General features: G+C 32.2%; 4 protein-coding genes across 7 annotated transcripts; 3 read left to right on the top strand and 1 right to left on the bottom strand.

The window, feature by feature from the left end:
• Positions 1-935: 935 nt before the first annotated feature.
• On the top strand, positions 936-3,602 carry Ubap1_0 (uncharacterized). Its single transcript, XM_011187303.3, has 4 exons — positions 936-1,095; positions 1,180-2,643; positions 2,702-2,874; positions 2,942-3,602. The coding sequence occupies exons 2-4, from the start codon at positions 1,206-1,208 to the stop codon at positions 3,065-3,067; spliced, it is 1,737 nt and encodes a 578-aa protein (XP_011185605.2). The 5' UTR covers positions 936-1,095; positions 1,180-1,205; the 3' UTR covers positions 3,068-3,602.
• LOC105214096 (uncharacterized) lies at positions 3,388-5,028 on the bottom strand. 2 transcript variants are annotated; one of them, XM_011187301.3, is made up of 3 exons: positions 4,728-5,028; positions 4,224-4,643; positions 3,388-4,167 (listed from the first exon to the last, which is right to left on the bottom strand). In XM_011187301.3, exons 1-3 carry the CDS (start codon positions 4,867-4,869, stop codon positions 3,539-3,541), a joined length of 1,191 nt encoding a protein of 396 aa, XP_011185603.1. In that variant the 5' UTR covers positions 4,870-5,028; the 3' UTR covers positions 3,388-3,538. The 2 variants fall into 2 exon arrangements, with proteins under 2 accessions (XP_011185603.1, XP_011185604.1); XM_011187302.3 differs by having other exon boundaries at positions 3,388-4,161.
• A 202-nt stretch (positions 5,029-5,230) lies between these two features.
• On the top strand, positions 5,231-5,998 carry LOC105214102 (acylphosphatase-2). The gene is made up of 4 exons (XM_029041556.2): positions 5,231-5,398; positions 5,461-5,477; positions 5,626-5,735; positions 5,798-5,998. Exons 1-4 carry the CDS (start codon positions 5,350-5,352, stop codon positions 5,910-5,912), a joined length of 291 nt encoding a protein of 96 aa, XP_028897389.1. The 5' UTR covers positions 5,231-5,349; the 3' UTR covers positions 5,913-5,998.
• A 1,781-nt stretch (positions 5,999-7,779) lies between these two features.
• On the top strand, positions 7,780-18,331 carry LOC105214100 (beta-TrCP). Of its 3 annotated transcripts, none has more exons than XM_011187307.3 (9): positions 7,780-7,909; positions 8,027-8,656; positions 10,620-10,842; positions 15,746-16,017; positions 16,088-16,267; positions 16,334-16,788; positions 16,853-17,042; positions 17,222-17,357; positions 17,433-18,331. In XM_011187307.3, exons 2-9 carry the CDS (start codon positions 8,600-8,602, stop codon positions 17,456-17,458), a joined length of 1,539 nt encoding a protein of 512 aa, XP_011185609.1. In that variant the 5' UTR covers positions 7,780-7,909; positions 8,027-8,599; the 3' UTR covers positions 17,459-18,331. The 3 variants fall into 3 exon arrangements, with proteins under 3 accessions (XP_011185609.1, XP_011185610.1, XP_054081261.1); XM_011187308.3 differs by having other exon boundaries at positions 7,788-7,905; XM_054225286.1 differs by lacking the exons at positions 7,780-7,909; positions 8,027-8,656 and adding an exon at positions 9,747-9,803.
• The last annotated feature ends 466 nt before the right edge of the window (positions 18,332-18,797 follow it).

Raw genomic sequence — 18,797 nt, 5'->3', positions numbered from 1 at the left:
AAAAAATGTCAAACTTTCCAATGGAAATGTCAGATTGCACCTGGCAACACTTAGTGTTGCCTAGGCCAGAAATATATATAGCAGCCCTCGTATTAAGTTTAACACCCAGAAGGAAACGTCGGAGGCCCTATAAAGTATATATATAAATGATCAGTATGTTGAACTGAGTCGATTTAGCCATGTCCGTCTGTCTGTATATATACGAACTAGTCCTTCATTTTTTAAGATATCGTTTTGAAATTTTGCAGATGTTATTTTCTCTTCAAGAAGCTGCTCATTTGTCGGAACTGCCGATATCGGACCACTATATCATATAGCTGCCATACAAACTTCCGCATTTTACTACATATCTTCACGAAATTTGGTGTGAGTTATTGTTCATAGAAATAATTTAATCTCCGAAAAAATTGTTCAGATCGGTTTACTATAGCATATAGCTGCCATACAAACCGAACGGTATCTTCACGAAATTTGACATGGATTACTGCTTAAGGTAATAATATAATCTCCGAAGAAATTGTTCAGATCGGTTAACTATATAACCTTAATGTTTCTAGCAAACAACGCGGCTAAAAGGAATTAGTAAAATGTTTTCTTTTTTTACTTACTTTTTCTTACGTATTTAGATTTGCTTAAACACATAGTTACTAAAAGAAATGCACCTGTGAAGGGTATATTAGCTTCGGTACAGCCGAAGTTAACGTTTTTTCTTGTTTATTTCTAATAATGGATTTTTTTCAAAGCTGCAACAAAGATAAAGTAGTATTACTTTGAAATATACTAATAAGTACAATAATATAAAGCTATAATGATAATAAAATTTGTGATTTTTGAACAATTATATATATTATTTTATGTACTCCGAAATTCCTCAATTGAATGAAATCAATTAATATTATCAGATGTGTAAACTCTGCCCCAGTCATCTGACAAAGTGTCAAAAATTGTCATTGTTTTCGTTTTATTCAGTTTTTCGCGAATCATATTCCGAGAAAACGTACAATTTGTTCACTTAGTTAACTTTTTATAATTATTGATAATAAAACAGTATAAAATAGAAAATATTTCAGAAGTTTTTCAAATGTCAATACGAAGGTACATGTTGTCAGTTTTTTAAATATTTACCACAAAGAACAATTAATTTGAAAATATATGTGTATACGTATTTCGCCTTTTCAGATAAAGTACATATTTAAAGGGGGAAAATGTCCAATTTCAACTATATGGACAGAGTTCCTGTTAAAATAGCGGAAAGTTTCAAACCACCTCCTAGGTTGTACCAACTGCCTCAATCTATAGTTCATAAATTACAATTGCCAGCGGAGCATTATAATAAATCTCCACAATATTGTTATGACTTCCAGTTGGAACAAAAAGTTCTTGCCAAAATGCCAGAATGGCGACGTTTAAGACAACAGGAGCGAGATGCTCGTCGTGAACGAAAAGAGCAAAGAGAGCAAGAACGTACGCAAGAACTTGAAGCCCGAAATAAACAAATGTTGGGCGCAGTAAGTTATCCAAGTACCGATGATCTGTCTGGTTCCGATAGTGAGTCAGATTCTAAACAACCAAGTAATTTCGACAGAGAAAGAAATGAGTCTGATACAGAGGAAAGATTAATTTTACCCCCGCAAATGAACAGTTTTCATAACATACTACAACCTACTATTGTTTCCAGTGCATGTGAAAATTCACCAAAATCAAATGGAATAACTGCATCGTGTTTGCAAACACAAACTAAGACCGGAAAGTATTCCAGTGGTATAAAAGATGTAAATGCATTTAATTATAAAGACTTTGAAGAAGATACATCATCACCTTTTGATAATATTGAGTTAAAAACAATTAATGATTTGGATATATTGGCGCAAGTACTACATAACACGCAATTGAATGTGCAAAATAAGGAAATCGAGCATGAGGCGGAAAAATTAGTGCATGAGGATAAAATTCAAGTAGAAATTAAATCTGATGTAGCACCCAAAAATAATACTCACGAAAATACTGCGGAAGAGAACACTAAGGCAGACCTTAAAAAGATTGACTTTGATAAATTAAGTCGCCACCAGGCTTGGCACAATGAAAACATTCCAAATCCAATGATAGCATATAATACTTTGACTAATACTACTAACTGTATAAGTAGCAACAGTAACACACAGGTGCACGCATACGATTCGTTTATTAATCCTGTACAGCCAACTCAACAAAAATCTTATCAAATGTCTTACAATACATTATATAATGGTGCAGAGATTGGGCAGAAATATTCCAATTTTAATGTTCAAACACAAAACACTTCTGCTATTTTCGGTAACCACAATTACCTATATACACCCAATTATAATGGTAGTGCTTCGATTTACGGTAGCCCCAGACGTTTGGTGAATCATATAACTGACGTTAATTCTACACTCAATGTGGCTAACAATGCAAATCCGATTAATGTCAGCAATGGATTAAATTCGCATAATCAACAATTTTTAAACACCAGTAATTACGTAGATTCAAAGTCCAGAAGCGTTCCAGATATACTGGAAGAGTTGAGTGACGAAGTTCGAAACTCAGAAATACGCAGATCTCGTTACTATAGTTTCAATTCTGAAGATGGAAAACAAACTGAAGACAAGAATATTGAAGAAGGTAGGTATAAAGGAAGATATTGTATTAAGTAGAAATTAATAATGTTTGTGTTAAGTAGATATAACTCCAAAGCAGTCACCTGTGAAAGTACCACACACATCATTTGGGACAAATCATTTTGACAAATTGTCTCTGACTGCACAACGATTAGTTAAAAATATTAGTTCTATGGGCTTTCCGTTGGAGCGAGTGGCAAAAATTTCAACAATATTCGGTACAGATGATAAAAAGGTTAGTAAATATTGATGGTTGTATTGATAAATAATAAAATTATTAAAAAAAAAAATGATAATTACAGATAATTGAACATCTAATACCACTTAGTGAATTGATGGATTTGGGTTTCGACGAAGCGAAAATTTCCGAGGCCCTACTTAAATTTGACAACAATAAAGAGAAAGCTTTGGAATATTTAATTTCATAATCGCTTGTGTCCGATAGCGTCCTATACATCTACATATTAGTATTAATGTATAATTATATAGTCTATGTATGTAATGTATTATTAATATTTAAAATGAGTATATAGTATATCCTTTGTGCAAGAAATAATGAAGAATTGAGAGCTATGATAAATATCAACAATTTTCATGTATATATATGTTATTAAGAAGAAATTACAAAAATATTTGTTTAAAGAACCGAAAATCACTGATACATCCGTTGTATTTTTACAGAAAATATTAACGATCAAATAATGCAAATGTAATTGAGTATTCCTATCAATAAACAAAGAGATACAAATACATGAATATATATTAACGTATATTTTATTTTCGCAGTCTACAGATCGTTGAAATAGGATGCCTAATTCCTTTGTTTTCGCAACGTACACGTTTTGTGTTTATTTATCATCCAATTAAAAACATCTCAGTTCTCATCTCTTTCTATTTCATTAATTCATTGATCCCATTAGGAGGTTAATAGCAACATCAATATTACCACTTGCTATAGTCAAATATACTAGATTGTCTTCGTAGTTGAGTAAACCCATTTGTACCATAGTTCGTAATTCGTTGGCATATTGATGCGAGCGATACTGGGGCGGCAGTTCGTCACTGACGTCTTCTGTAACATTATCCATAGATGATGTTTCTGTCGTGTCCATTTGTTGCGAATCTCTGCCCTGATGACTATTACTACTACCAGAACCACTAACTTGACTGCCACGTTGGCTCAAAGATTCTAATGCTCGTTGTAATTCCGATCGAAACATTGTTGATGAAATACGTTCCCCACTAGTTGAGTTGGATAGTGGTGCAGATGTATCGACAGTTGCATCTGAAGTACCGGTGGCCCGTGGTACATTTACATTATCACTATTTCTCTGAGCAATGTTTGACAATGAATTCACCGAACCGACGCCAATTCGTGCTAATGCGGCTTGTAATTGCTGACGGCTTATCATACGTATGCGTGAATTTTCCGATTGTGAAGCCGTTGTAGGTCGTTCATTACTTGTGCTAGCGCTCATTGAATTTTCCTCCTCAGATGAATTGGTCGAATCAGTCGCCGGTTCTGAAACTATTTGATATAAATTGTTATGAAATAAACACTAATATAAGAAATACTTCACTTACGTGTAGTAGATGAACTTCGAGCCAGTTCTTTCTTAATAGTATCTACCATAAAAGGAGCAGCCTCACATATAATGGGATAGGTCTCTGAAACACTTTTAACTACTTCTGGATGATGGAGAGTATTAAAAAGCACGGAATCTCTAACGAGGGCTTGTGCTCCCAAATTATGACGAAATTCTGGATACTTTACCAATACTTTTTGCAGGATATTAACACGTGAGTTCACATTTATTTGAGTGTGTGCAATTACATTAAAAAGTTCATGAATACGGGTTATATTCGCAGGTGTTAACACATCTTCTGGTGGCACGTATGGCAAATGTTGCTTTGTCTTGTTGAAACAATGTACCGTTCCATTGGGGCAAATAGTTTCTAATAATTTATTTTCATCTTTCAGTGCTGAACCTTTATATATTAATTCTGTAATTAAATAAAAAAATGTATACATTAAACATTTTGATATATACATATGTACATATATACGTTGTTTGTGTATATATTCACCCAAATTTGTTGCATCGCACTGCACCTTTTTAGCAATTTCTTCTTTTAAATAATTCACATTACGATCAAAGTCGATATCATCCAAAGGAAGAAATTCATTTGGTTTATCTTGCAAATATATGCCAGCAAAGAGTGAAGGCATTTTTATTTTTTGAATATTGATAAAATTTTTTAGAAGTTTTCTTTACTGATGTAAATAACTGTTGATAATGCACAAATTCTCAAATTATAGCGAAATTTTGCTAGGCTTTATTTTGAATTGTCATGGCCAAATTGTTGCCGTGTTCCAAAAATTTCGAACTAAAATACTGGATTATGTCAAAAATAATTACTTGAGCTTAAGCTTTAAAAATTGTTTAGAATAGTTTGCATTTTCATTATTTTTTTCAATATAATATATTTATTTAAAATTTAAAATGAACTAGAGTAAAAATAATGGTTTCTGACCTATGATACACAAACTTTTTATTTTGACTAAAAATTTAGGCATTATACGTTTTCTGATTACAGTGCGCAGACGTCAATAATAAGATAATTTGACAATCAAACAGATGACAACAAAACGAAAATAAAATTAACTATTTATAGTAGTTTATTTAGCTTTTCATTGAACTTACTAAAAATGCCGGAAATACTGAGCTGTGATTTTGAAGTTTACGGCATAGTTCAGGGTAATTAAAATATTTAATTTGATCATAACAATAAAACGTTTATGTTTTTCACATAATTTCAGGTGTATCTTTTCGAATGGTAAGTTAATGTTATGAATATGCTTCCTTATAAAAGCACAGGAATCATCAGTGCAATAGCTGTAACCCCAAAAATAGCACTATCGTATGAAATCATATTCCAGTCTTAAATAATGTATGTATTGTACTATTAATTTATTTAATTATAGTATACTGAAAGGCAAGCAAAATCTCTTGGAGTGAGAGGATGGTGTATGAACACGCCACATGATACCGTTAAAGGGCAAATCGAGGGTACACCTGAAGCCTTTGAGCAAATGTAATTTTTAAGCTATACATTTATTTGAATAAGTTTTACGATTTTTAACTTTTCTTCAAAAGGAAAAGTTGGTTACAAAAAACTGGAAGTCCTACGAGTCGCATAGATAAGACGGATTTTAGTGAACCGAAAATTCTACAGGAGTACACATTTCCGAATTTTTCAATTCGTCACTAATATATATATAAAGGTTAGATATTCAAAGATTACAAATAATATGTATATATATTTTTAAATAAAATAATTCGAGTTATTTAAAAAAATATTCTATCTACCGCTAGATAAAACAGTTAAGGGTTATTCACATCTCAATATCTGCGTTTTTTAGGATATATTTGATATGACATTTAAACAATTAATTTATTTAAATTATAAAGTTCAGATAGTTTATAATGAAAACAATTCGGGTCGGCTTTAGTATACCGTCCCACGATTTCGGGGTTAAAATGGATATGGGCGGATAGAGGAGGATCTCCAGATCACGAATATATATAATTATTGCCGCCGCAAACTTATAGTTTCTGAGTTATTTGCAATTTAAGATTTAAAATTAATAATTTTTAACTCGTTATTTCTCACTGTATATTGAATTTTCCACATATATTTTGCACTTTAAATATATTTACACTTCACACATTTGTTTATAAATATTTATTTTTAACCAATTATATTAAAATATGCTGTAAATAAGCATTTTACTTTTTGCACAATTTTGTTTATTTTTACAATAAAAAAGGGTTGCATTCTGACACAAAATAGGTGTTACCATATCACATATTTTGTAAACGAATTATAAGAATCACAATAATGAAAAAGAAAGATTATATCCCAAATACAATAAACATAATGCATGTAATGTGTAATGTAAATTATTTTATTATTTCCCATATTTTGATAATATCCGGTGTTGGTTCGACCAGGGTTATTTTTTTGAAGCGCGGCCAAAGGCCGCCAGTGCAGAAAGTAGTTGTACGCGAAAAAACTTTCCATTTCCCTCTCTTTGATAACTCCCGGTGTTGGCTCGACCAGGGTTATTTTTTTGAAGCGCGGCCGAAGGCCGCCTCTGCAGAAAGTAGTTCTACGCGGAAGAACTTGTTATTCCACCTCTTTGATAACTCCCGGTGTTGGCTCGACCAGGGTTATTTTTTTGAAGCGCGGCCGAAGGCCGCCTCTGCAGAAAGTAGTTCTACGCGGAAGAACTTGTTATTCCACCTCTTTGATAACTCCCGGTATTGGCTCGACCAGGGTTATTTTTTTGAAGCGCGGCCGAAGGCCGCCTCTGCAGAAAGTAGTTCTACGCGGAAGAACTTGTTATTCCACCTCTTTGATAACTCCCGGTGTTGGCTCGACCAGGGTTATTTTTTTGAAGCGCGGCCGAAGGCCGCCTCTGCAGAAAGTAGTTCTACGCGGAAGAACTTGTTATTCCACCTCTTTGATAATCCCCGGTGTTGGCTCGACCAGGGTTATTTTTTTGAAGCACTTATAAATTTTGAAACCTTGGTATTTTTTTGTAGTTAGAATGTTTACTTAATAACTATTTATTGGGTATTTGTTTTCTTCATTTTGGGAATTTTATTCATTTTGATTATTTTTAATCGATGCATGTGGCAACACTTATGTTCTGTCATCTTGCAACCGTTTTGTTATTTTACAAATAAACAGAATTCTGCATAAAATTAAATGTTTATTTACAGCAAATTTTGATATAATTTGTTAAAAATAAATATGTAGAAACAAATTAATGAAGTGTAAATATATTTAAAGTGCAAAATATATGTGAACAATTCAATATACAGTGAGAAATAACGTGTTGAAAATTGTTAATTTTAAATCTTAAATTGCAAATAACTCAGAAACTATAAGTTTGCGGCGGCAATAATTATATATATTCGTGATCTGGAGATCCCCCTCTATCCGCCCATATCTATTTTAACCCCGAAATCGTGGGACGGTATACTAAAGTTTTCCCAACAATTCAATGTTATAATACTTAAAACATTATATTTGAATAAAGTATGAATTTATAAAATTTATATGAAACTTGAGTTATTGTGAATGGCTTTCTTTATAGCGAAGTTGGTTGCAATTCTAGTTCTCGTAAATTTTTCAGTCGTGTCGTTTATTGCGTGCGTTCATCACTTATTCTTTGCTGCTTAGTGGAAAAATTAAAGTTGGTAATAATTGGTGTAAATCCCTATTAATTTCTGTATTTCACTTTAAGTGAATGAAAGAAAATTAATTCCAACATTTAGTTAAGATTGAGTTATACTTTTATCTATATTATTAACTAGAAATACGGTATCGGAATTGATTACTCGCAAGATTTTCGCTTTGCTAAATGACTTGCGCTTGTGTAAGTGCGAAAGAGCAAGCAGTAAAACCATTCCTCGATAATGGCAGCATAGGTAAAAACCTTGAATGTTTGCTTAAACGAAAGAGCTAGCTGTGTTACCTGGCGTACGTGTGCACTGAACAAACGTGTGTTCGTAAACGCAAACAAAGGATCTGAGCGAATACTTTGTGTGCTACATGTAATTTGTGTTGGCGTTAGAACGAACAAAACGCATTAATACATTTAGTGTGGTTTGTTATAGTCACAAGCGGGAGTGAGACAAACGGACGTTATCAACAGTGCGCATGTGTACTTTGTAATATCTCGATTTGGCTTTCGTGAACGAATTTTCACTGTGATCGTTGGAATTGGATTATCTGTCCTCGTTGTTACCCGTTGCCTATTATTGCATATGGAAAGTAAAAAGAAAGAGGAATAACGTCGACAGTCATATGTGTGTGTGCTGTGGAAAATAAAAATAAAAATATCAAACAAAGAAGGATTTTGAAAAAAAAAAATTATATAGAAAAAAATGATCAAAATGGAGACTGACAAAATTATGGACGAGACCAACTCAAATTCGCAAGCTGTAAGTTTTAAGTGCTTTTAGATTTCTACAAACATTTTACAAATTTTATATCTCGTTTTATTGAATTAATATCGCTTATATTATGTATAATTACTTTGCATATACATATGTGAATATATTGTGTGTGAATTTTCAATTATCTATCATCAAATGCAAAAACACATTTAACATATTTTCATTAATATTTAATAGTGAATAAATAAACATAGTTTATGACAGTCGTCAAGCTGCAGTATGAATCTATTGAAATTTAGTTTACTCGTTGTGCATTGTGCTAATGATTTTTGGAAGGCCGTATATCATTTCGGGTTATATGTTTAAATATCTGTACAATATATTCTGTAATTGATTTTCCAAGATAGGATTTATGAAACTAATACCTGCTACTCGCATTCAAAACAAAATTAAAATTATTTCTATATTAAATTAGGAAATTTGATGATGTGGATGAAATCATAAGCATCAAATATATTTAGCTTTCTAGAATAAAAAAAAAAATAAATAAAATTGGAATAGATAGTAGATTACATATCTATTCTAATAAAACATCTTTTGAAACAGCCATAATGCATGCTTATATGAATTATTTTCTAAATTATGGTAAAATCATTCCTCAAGCAACAGGTTTTAATTAATTAATATATACTATAAATATATGTATTTTTTCTTACTATTATTTTTTTGCAAAAAATTTGTTTGGTAAAAATGTTTATATGTTTACATACAGAAAATAGACATACAAAAAATTGATTTTAAAAAAAATCAACTTCTTTTTAAATTTATCTTTTAATCATGCACTTATCGCAAACTCCATGTTTTGTGCAAGCTTACAAAGTTAACAATTGCGTAGCCTATATTGTGTATTTGCAGTTCAAGTGACTCACAACGTGTTTTCAATGAAAATCATTTTAGATCTTTTCAATGTGATGAAGCATTTCAAAATGTCGCTTATTTTGCACAATTTTCAAAAATTACTTCATTTTTAAATTGTATGTGTGATTTCATAGGTGGATGGTTAATTTAAATTCTCTAAACCCTACCTACATATGTATGTGAAAATATAAATCGGAAATAAACAAACCTTAGGTGATGTAAAATCACCTAAATGATCAAGGTTGCACCTAATCTAAATATAGTGATTTGTCAGGTAAACACTTATTTGAGAGTTATTGCGGTTGTTTGAGTTTTATGAATAGAGTCTTTCTTTTTTGCATAAGGACATTTTTCGCAATTTCAAAGGTTACGTATATAAAAATCAAAATAATTATGTTTCATCTTCCTATATTTGTGTTTTTATCTTAAGAATTTAGTTTGTACATTTATATTTGTATTTTTGTAGAACATTAAAAAAATAATAATTTCGCAATAGGACCTCGATTATCTGGGAAAGTCGGGTTCCAAGGCTTGCTGAATCATAATGTTTATTTGTACAATGACTAATTAATATTTGGGGTCAACTGTATTTGAATTAAAGACAAAATAATCGCAGTATAATATAAAACAAATTGATGTAAAGTTGAGTAAGTTGCAAAAGGCAGATGATAGAGGCAACTAAACTAAATAATGTTGAATTTTGTTGTTCATTTCCCGGATAGACGATTCGAGGTCCAACTATTTATCGCATGCATTCTTTATGCTAATTTTATAATTTTCTATGTTCTTACGTATTTGGAAGTAATAAGTGTAATGCATTTTTGAGATAATAGTATATAGGTTAATTCTATAAACATGTATGTACATATATGCAAATGAGGATATATATAGTTTACAATTTCTTTTATTATTATGATGATTTTATTACTATATTACAATATTGTTCATAGAATTCTTGTTTATTTGACCTTTTCTAACGTCCATATCTCTCTTTTATTTTTATCAAACCACATTTGATTGTTTTGCCGTCTTGCTGTAACTGCTACTCGATTTTGTATATTTCTATACAACTTTTCACGCATCATGATAGTTCACATCGACAATGCTGTATGATCCCGTCCGTAAGAAAGAATCATCGCAAATATTTAAAAATGAACGTGAGACCTGCTTAACCTACTTCTCGCAATGGAACGAAGCGGATCAGGTTGAATTCGTGGAACAGCTTCTAGCGCGCATGTGCCACTACCAACATGGACACATAAACGCGTTCCTCAAACCGATGTTGCAGCGTGATTTCATCACACTATTGCCGAGTAAGTGCATTATCGATATAACTATATAATCTTAACAATTATACAAATGTACATACGTATAGTCATACACATGTATAAGTATGCATATATGTGTGAGAGTTGTTTCTAAAAATCGTTAATAATTTAAATTGTTATAATTCAACTATTTTGGCCACAGTTAAGCATAATAGATTCATTACATTTAGAAAATGTATAAACAAAGTAAGGAAGGGTTAAGTTCGAGTGTAAGTGAACATTTTCTACTCTCATAATTTATTTAAAATATTTATTTTTTATATATTTAACTTATTAAGGAAATACATAATTTGAGAATGTAAAAATGTTGGGTATAAAATTATCTACTAACAAGTAAGGAAGGGCTAAGTTCGGGTGTAACCGAACATTTTATACTCTCGCAATTTATTGATGTAATTTTATAAAGATAACACAAGTCGACCCATATATTTGGTATAAAGTTCAATAGAATAACGAAAATCATAATAAATAGTATATGGGGACTGAGGTAATTCCTAAACCGATTTCACTCGTTTTCACCACCAAGATACAATATATCGAAGACTATACGCTCACTTAATTTAATATTACTTATAATTAGGTATATGGGATCTGGGGGAAGTTATGACCCGATTTTTCCATTTCAGGTACAGAGAGAAACTGTTATAAGAAAAAAATTCAGAGGGAATGAATTACATTAAAATATCTGAGGGATTTACCTATATTTTTGGTGAAAAATTAACCTTAGGCACTGAGTTCTTCATGTTCGATATCAGGGGCCTTGAAAAGTCATGGTCCGATTTCGACAATTTTTCCACAAGTGATGTCACAGCTCAAATACAGTATTTGTGTAAAGTTTTATTCCGCTAGCTTCATTGGAATTCAAAATTGAGTTATATGGGAAGTAGACGTAGTTGTGAACCGATTTCGCCCATATTCCACCTGTGCCATCAGGGTGTCAAGAAAGTGTTATATACCGGATTTCATTAAAATCGGTCGAATAGTTCTTGAGATATGGTTTTTGCCCCATAAGTGGGCGACGCCACGCCCATTTTCCATTTTGTAAAAAAATCTCAGTGCAGCTTCCTTCTGCCATTTCTTATGTAAAATTTGGCGTTTCTGACGTTTTTCGTTAGGGAGTTAACCCACTTTTAGTAATTTTCAACCTAACCTTTGTATGGGAGGTGGGCGTGGTTATTATCCGATTTCTTTCATTTTTGGACTGTATAAGGAAATGGCTAAAATAAATGACTGCAGAAAGTTTGGTTTATATAGCTTTATTGGTGTGCGAGTTATATACAAAAAACCTTTTTGGGGGCGGGGTCACGCCCACTTTTCCAAAAAAAATTACATCCAAATGTGCCACTCCCTAATGGGATCCTATGTTCCAAATTTCATTTTCATAACTTTATTTATGGCTTAGTTATGACACTGTATAGGTTTTCGGTTTCCACCATTTTGTGGGCGTGGCAGTGGACCGATTTTGCCCATTCGAAAGCAACCTCCTCAGGGTGCCAAGGAACATGTGTTCCAAGTTTCATTAATAGATCTTAATTTTTACTCAAGTTATCGCTTGCACGGACAGACGGACGGACAGACATCCGGATTTCAAATCTACTCGTCATCCTGATCATTTATGTATATATACCCCATATCTAACTCTTATATTTCTTGGTGACACAAACAACCGTTATGTGAACAAAACTATTATACTCTGTGCAACAGGTTGCGAGAGTATAAAAAAGTATCTTAGCAATAAATGCAATGTGTTCATTGTGTTAGAATGTGTGTACGCGTACGCGTATACCAATCACCTGGATGTGCTGGGTAACTTGCTTAGTGTTTTCTGATGCGCCTTTAATTTGAGTTTATAAATGTGTAAAAATTCTGCTCCGACTGGAGATCAATTGAGACTTCTGTTAAGATTAAAAAATTACTTGATTTTTAATTGAGTCACTCCAAAGCAATTTTCAGCTAAATATGTCATATTTTTATAAATTTGCTTTCATTCATAAAAGTTATAAAGTCTCATAGCCGAAGTCAGCCAATTTTCCCGTTTCTTATTTTGTTGTTCAATATATATGAATATTTTTTTATTTTCTTTAACAACATTTCATTTGTAATAATATGTTTACTCCTAAAATCATTCTTCAGCATTTTTTTATTATTGTGCATTATTCTGAAGGCATTTAGTCAGTGATCTTAATTACCAGTTTATATATATAAAAAAAATTAAAAATAAATAAAGACAGCCTTAGTGTATGTTTGTATAAGCAATGAGTAAAGATTTCTATACTTGGAAATCATTCGTTGTTCCGCTGAAAACATCATAATAGCTACCTTGAAATATAAAGCGAATGGAGGAAGAAAAAGTAAATTTTAAACTTAACGCTGTGTAATTAAACGCTTAGATATACTCAGACGGTACTTGTATGCACACATATGTATGCATGTATATAATCTCAAGTACATGGTGTGTATATATACTCACTTTGTGTGTTTGCATTGAGCATTTATTATAATAAATAATAATGTCATGATGAAATCTTACCTGTTTAGTTCCGAAATTGCAATTTTCAAAAAATATCAAAATATGTAACTAATAAATGTGTGCTAACACTTTTTATATTATTTTTTATTACTCAATTAGTTTGAAAACAACTGCCTTTTAAATGAGTTTTGACATTAATCCATTTTCCTTTTCATATATTCTTATAGTTTATGTGTACTTGATTATTTGATGTAGGTATATAAGGTATTAAAGGACTAAGTTACATAAAATTATACAGAGGCTATTGTTTCTCTGATATCAAACTCAATATCTTCCCAAATCATCCGCAAGTTGTGCAAATTCCAATGAATTGCTGGTTAGCTGAGTTAGATGCTTTGCACAATACCAATGACAATGCCTTATAGTCATTCGATCACTTCTATTGGGTTTTTATGTATGCATCTGTGATACATGATTGATTTTGCATATCTGCAAATACTTTTATATTATTTGCATATATGTATAAATACGTATATATGTATGTCTATATGTCACACCATGTTCGTGTATTCGTAAAACGATTTTCACTTTTTTGTAGATGATGTAATCTTAGTTTCACTTCGCTTTCAACACAAAAAAAAACTTTGCATCACAAAAACAAACTAATGATCTACATATAGTACTATAAATTATGTTGCATATTTTAATTAAATTGGTCCGTTAAAATATTTTTTTTTTGTATATTGTGCATAATATATTTTTTGTGATACATACGAAAATATATTTGTAAATAACGATTTCTCTTCTAATCTATTTAATATTCATATTGTTTTTGTATGATTATATTTAGTTCGCATATTTGAACAAAGCGTGTGCTGTTGCTAATAATATTGTTTAGTTAGTGTTTATAAATCTAAAAATAAACCAAAATGTCCAAATTAACATACATGTTTACTTTTGTCGGCCACATATCTGATAAGAGCCCTATATCAGACATCTTTTATTAATGCTACCATTCGAATGAATATTGTTCATAATTTCAAATCAATTGCAATTATAAATGATATTGCTAGTAATTTGTGACTGCAGCCTTGCTTTGAAAAAATAATATGTATTATTATAATACTACATTCGGACTTATTTATATGTGTGTGCATACGAATATTTGGTGACTAATATTTTTAAATCACAATGATTACACATGCCAATTGTAATTGTAAGTGCCATTGTAGTGAAAAATTAAAAAATAAGCTTTTACCATTTTTTGCAGTAACTCTTATATTTAATAAACATAATATTTACTTTTTTCTTTTATATTTTTCAACCTCACTACGGGCATCTTCTGATTTCAGAAGTATTTATTACAATTCATAATCTGTTTTTTAAATATAATATGTATAAAGATGCATATTTTTTAACACTCTGTTTTTGCCTCAGTGAATCTGATATTTACTGTGACTTATAATGGCACTAACCGTAGCAATAATCACTTGGTGCCCGTTACTTTACACCGTTTAACTGTAAAACTTTTAGCGAACTTCTATATTCCAAATATATTTGATTCAGCCAATTGGCAGTTCACTTCGACAATCTCCAATGTCTGGCGCATAGAAGACCGCAAATAAAATTGTGGATATTTTCTACATTAGTTACTTTGTATAAATAACAGTAGTTTTTCCAATCAGCAGTAGATGCATTTTGCAACTGCGTATATCTTATTCGGCATATACACGAGTATATATGTAGATATTTCAGTTTTGTTTGATTTACTTACACATCCCGTTCGTATTTAATGAGCTGACTCTTAACAAAGTAAAAACTGTACAACGAAGTGTAAAGATGAAATTGGGTTAAACGTGATGTGAGTGACGGCACGGTGTGTCAGCCTACTTTTTAGTTTCTTGGTTATTCGGTTGTTCATTGATGGGATGTCTTACTGAATGCCTGTGTGTGTGAAATTGGTGAAATGTTGCTCCACATGCAGATATTTTCTACATGTATGTATGATTGTAGGTTAACGCGTTTCACATGTACATACGCTTGAAAATATTGTAATATACACAGATGATATACAAATAAGTATGTACTATATATTTATGCAACAACATATTGTTTTTTGTTTTGTTTGTTTGCTTTAAATAGATCAAAATAATAATAATTTACGATACTTATTACCATTGTAATATTGTACTTGTATGAAACTGGAAATAATCGTTGACATTGAAATTATATGAATCAACACCTTTTGACATATTTTCGTTTCTGTCATCATCATCTAAGGTTTTAAAACATTTGTTGACCATCCCCGAGTAAATATATATGATACAACCGTCAAGCTATTATCGTCTCACTTCGTTTGAACTTTCAAAACATTGCCCTATTTATATGTATAAAAAAATTCTACTCTATTTATTGCAGAAAAAGGCCTCGATCACATTGCCGAAAACATACTCACCTATTTAGATGCAGATTCGCTCAAGTCCGCCGAATTGGTATGTAAGGAATGGCTGCGTGTTATTTCGGAAGGTATGCTCTGGAAGAAGCTAATCGAGCGCAAAGCACGCACCGATTCCTTATGGCGTGGCTTGGCAGAGCGTCGCGGTTGGATGCAATATCTCTTCAAGCCTCGCCCGGGCACCACACACAGACCACACTCGTTCTATCGCGAACTATATCCCACTATAATGAAGGTATGTTTTAGTCTCTTCAATAGTATAGCACAGTGTTTTGAATTTTTTTTTAATTTTTGCTATTAAATAGGATATCGAGAGCATAGAGAGCAATTGGCGTAGCGGTCGTCATATGCTACGTCGCATTAATTGCCGTTCTGAGAATTCAAAGGGTGTTTATTGTCTGCAGTATGACGATCAGAAGATTGTGTCTGGTCTGCGTGATAATACCATTAAAATTTGGGACCGCACGGACTTGCAGTGTGTTAAGGTAGTAACCATATGGATATTTGAAATTATATCAATTTTCATATAATGTTTGCTTACTATTTCGTAGACTTTGACTGGGCACACCGGTTCAGTTTTGTGTCTTCAGTATGACGATAAAGTCATCATTAGTGGTTCATCAGATTCGACGGTACGCGTTTGGGATGTCAACACCGGTGAAATGGTTAACACACTGATTCATCATTGTGAAGCTGTGCTTCATTTACGTTTCAATAATGGCATGATGGTAACCTGCTCGAAGGATCGTTCGATTGCAGTCTGGGACATGACTTCGCCCAGCGAAATCACCTTAAGGCGTGTATTGGTGGGTCATCGCGCTGCCGTTAATGTGGTTGATTTCGATGAGAAGTACATTGTATCGGCCAGCGGTGATCGCACCATTAAAGTGTGGTCAACATCAAGCTGTGAATTTGTGCGCACATTGAATGGACATAAACGTGGTATCGCGTGTCTGCAATATAGAGATCGCTTAGTGGTCAGTGGCAGTTCTGATAACTCAATCAGGTACATACCATTAATGTTATTATATTCTATTTCGATTAACTAACATAATATTTTTTTATTTCAGACTTTGGGATATTGAATGTGGTGCTTGTTTGCGTGTGTTGGAGGGCCATGATGAATTGGTGCGTTGCATTCGTTTCGATTCGAAACGCATTGTCAGCGGTGCCTATGATGGCAAAATCAAAGTTTGGGACTTGGTTGCGGCTTTGGATCCGCGCGCACAAGCAAATACTCTTTGCTTGAATACCTTGGTGGTAAGTGTAAATGTCCTATATCAGATAAACACATTCTTAAGGCAGATAGTTTTTTTATTGTCGACGAGTAAGGAAAATAGCTGAACGTACTTTATTTCCTTCCTTATTTCTTATAATGGAACTCATTTATGATTTTTTGTTCAACGTATTCAATAATAAATATTTTTTTTGCTTTTCAGGAGCACACAGGCCGTGTTTTCCGCTTGCAATTCGATGAATTCCAGATTGTCAGCAGTTCGCACGATGACACCATTCTCATATGGGATTTTTTGAATTTCCAACCCAATGAAAATGCATCATGTCTCGAACCTTCACGTAAGTGTCACATCTTGAACATGTGCTGTAGCATATATTTTTCTAAACAGAGATTAACATTTCTTCTTATTTTAGCTGCCCTCACACTAATGGAGCATTAACGTTTCGCATTAGTCTATAATTTGAACAATAACCACGACAATAAGGCAACTGACGTATGACAAATCCACGCTACGGTGATCGTAAAGGGCACATTTAAGGCAAACACTATAATATCAAAACATAGCAAAATGTTAATTGTATTAAATTTAACCGAGTACACGGCAGTAACATTAAAACTGTAAACAACAAAAAATCAGAATAAATTACAAACAAAATACAAAAATACAAACAGTTTCGTCGTTTGCTTGCCGCGGCAGCTGATCTCCGAACAGATAACAAGAAAAAATAATTTATACATAAAAAAGGAATGAAAATACATTAAGCGTGTTCCACTGAGGCGAAGAGAAATAAGAGATTGCATAAAACAAGTCGTTGACCTTAAAATTAATAATGCAATGCTTGAAGTGAACAGATATATAATGTATGAACGTGTGCTTATATGTGCACCAGCTGACTCATAACCATTATTAAAACGCTTAGTATTATTGAGAAAAAGATAAATAACTGATAAAAAGATCATTTATTGGGTAAATGTTAACAAAATTATTAAAATAAATATATATGGACATTTAGGCATTGTAAAATTACAAAATCAAATCAAAAGTGCACTGGAAGATAAGTTGGTGTGGAAACGATGGACGTGCGGATGAATGTATGAGCTAGCATAGGCGAAGGGCAAAGGAGATGGGCGTCATCATCATCAACAACAACATCATCATTTAAGCTGAAGCATACACAAGTAAAACAATTTTAATTTGTAATTAGCGTAGAAATGTTGAACAAAATACATAAAAAAATCAAATTATACGGAAAAATTACAGAGAGAAAGAAGGAAATAAATAAATTGAATGTATGAACTAAGACATACTATACTTTTTCGAATTTGAACTTTTTTTGGAATATCCGAATGCTCAGCATTTAAAGAAATGGGATCTAATCTTTGCTCTTAAGCAAAATGGAAAACAATTAAATTTTTACTACAAATTATTTGTTCGAATAGATTTATAAAATTTAGGGAAGACGGCATAGTATTGGATTTACAAATGGATAAACGTAAGTAAATGATTAATTTCGATTTAGATATGTTGGCTGAAGCTTATATGTATGCAATTGTAATAGTTACCAATTATGCAATTATAGCCGAATAAGGGAAACAACCGAAGCTTAGGTCGTAGAAAAACCAAACCACGTATATAATATTTAAACTTATATTCAACATTATTCAAATCTTCTTTTTATGTTTGTTTTCCCTAAACTAGTGTTCCATTTTTTGCTACTAAATCGATTGGATTTCGTGAGAAATTACTCAATAAGAAGAATAATATCCGAATATCTATA

Source organism: Zeugodacus cucurbitae, chromosome 2, assembly GCF_028554725.1.
Source record: "Zeugodacus cucurbitae isolate PBARC_wt_2022May chromosome 2, idZeuCucr1.2, whole genome shotgun sequence".
NCBI classification, from domain to species: Eukaryota; Metazoa; Arthropoda; class Insecta; order Diptera; family Tephritidae; genus Zeugodacus; species Zeugodacus cucurbitae.
Note: the sequence above shows the minus strand (reverse complement) of the source record. Positions and strands in the feature narration are given on the sequence as shown.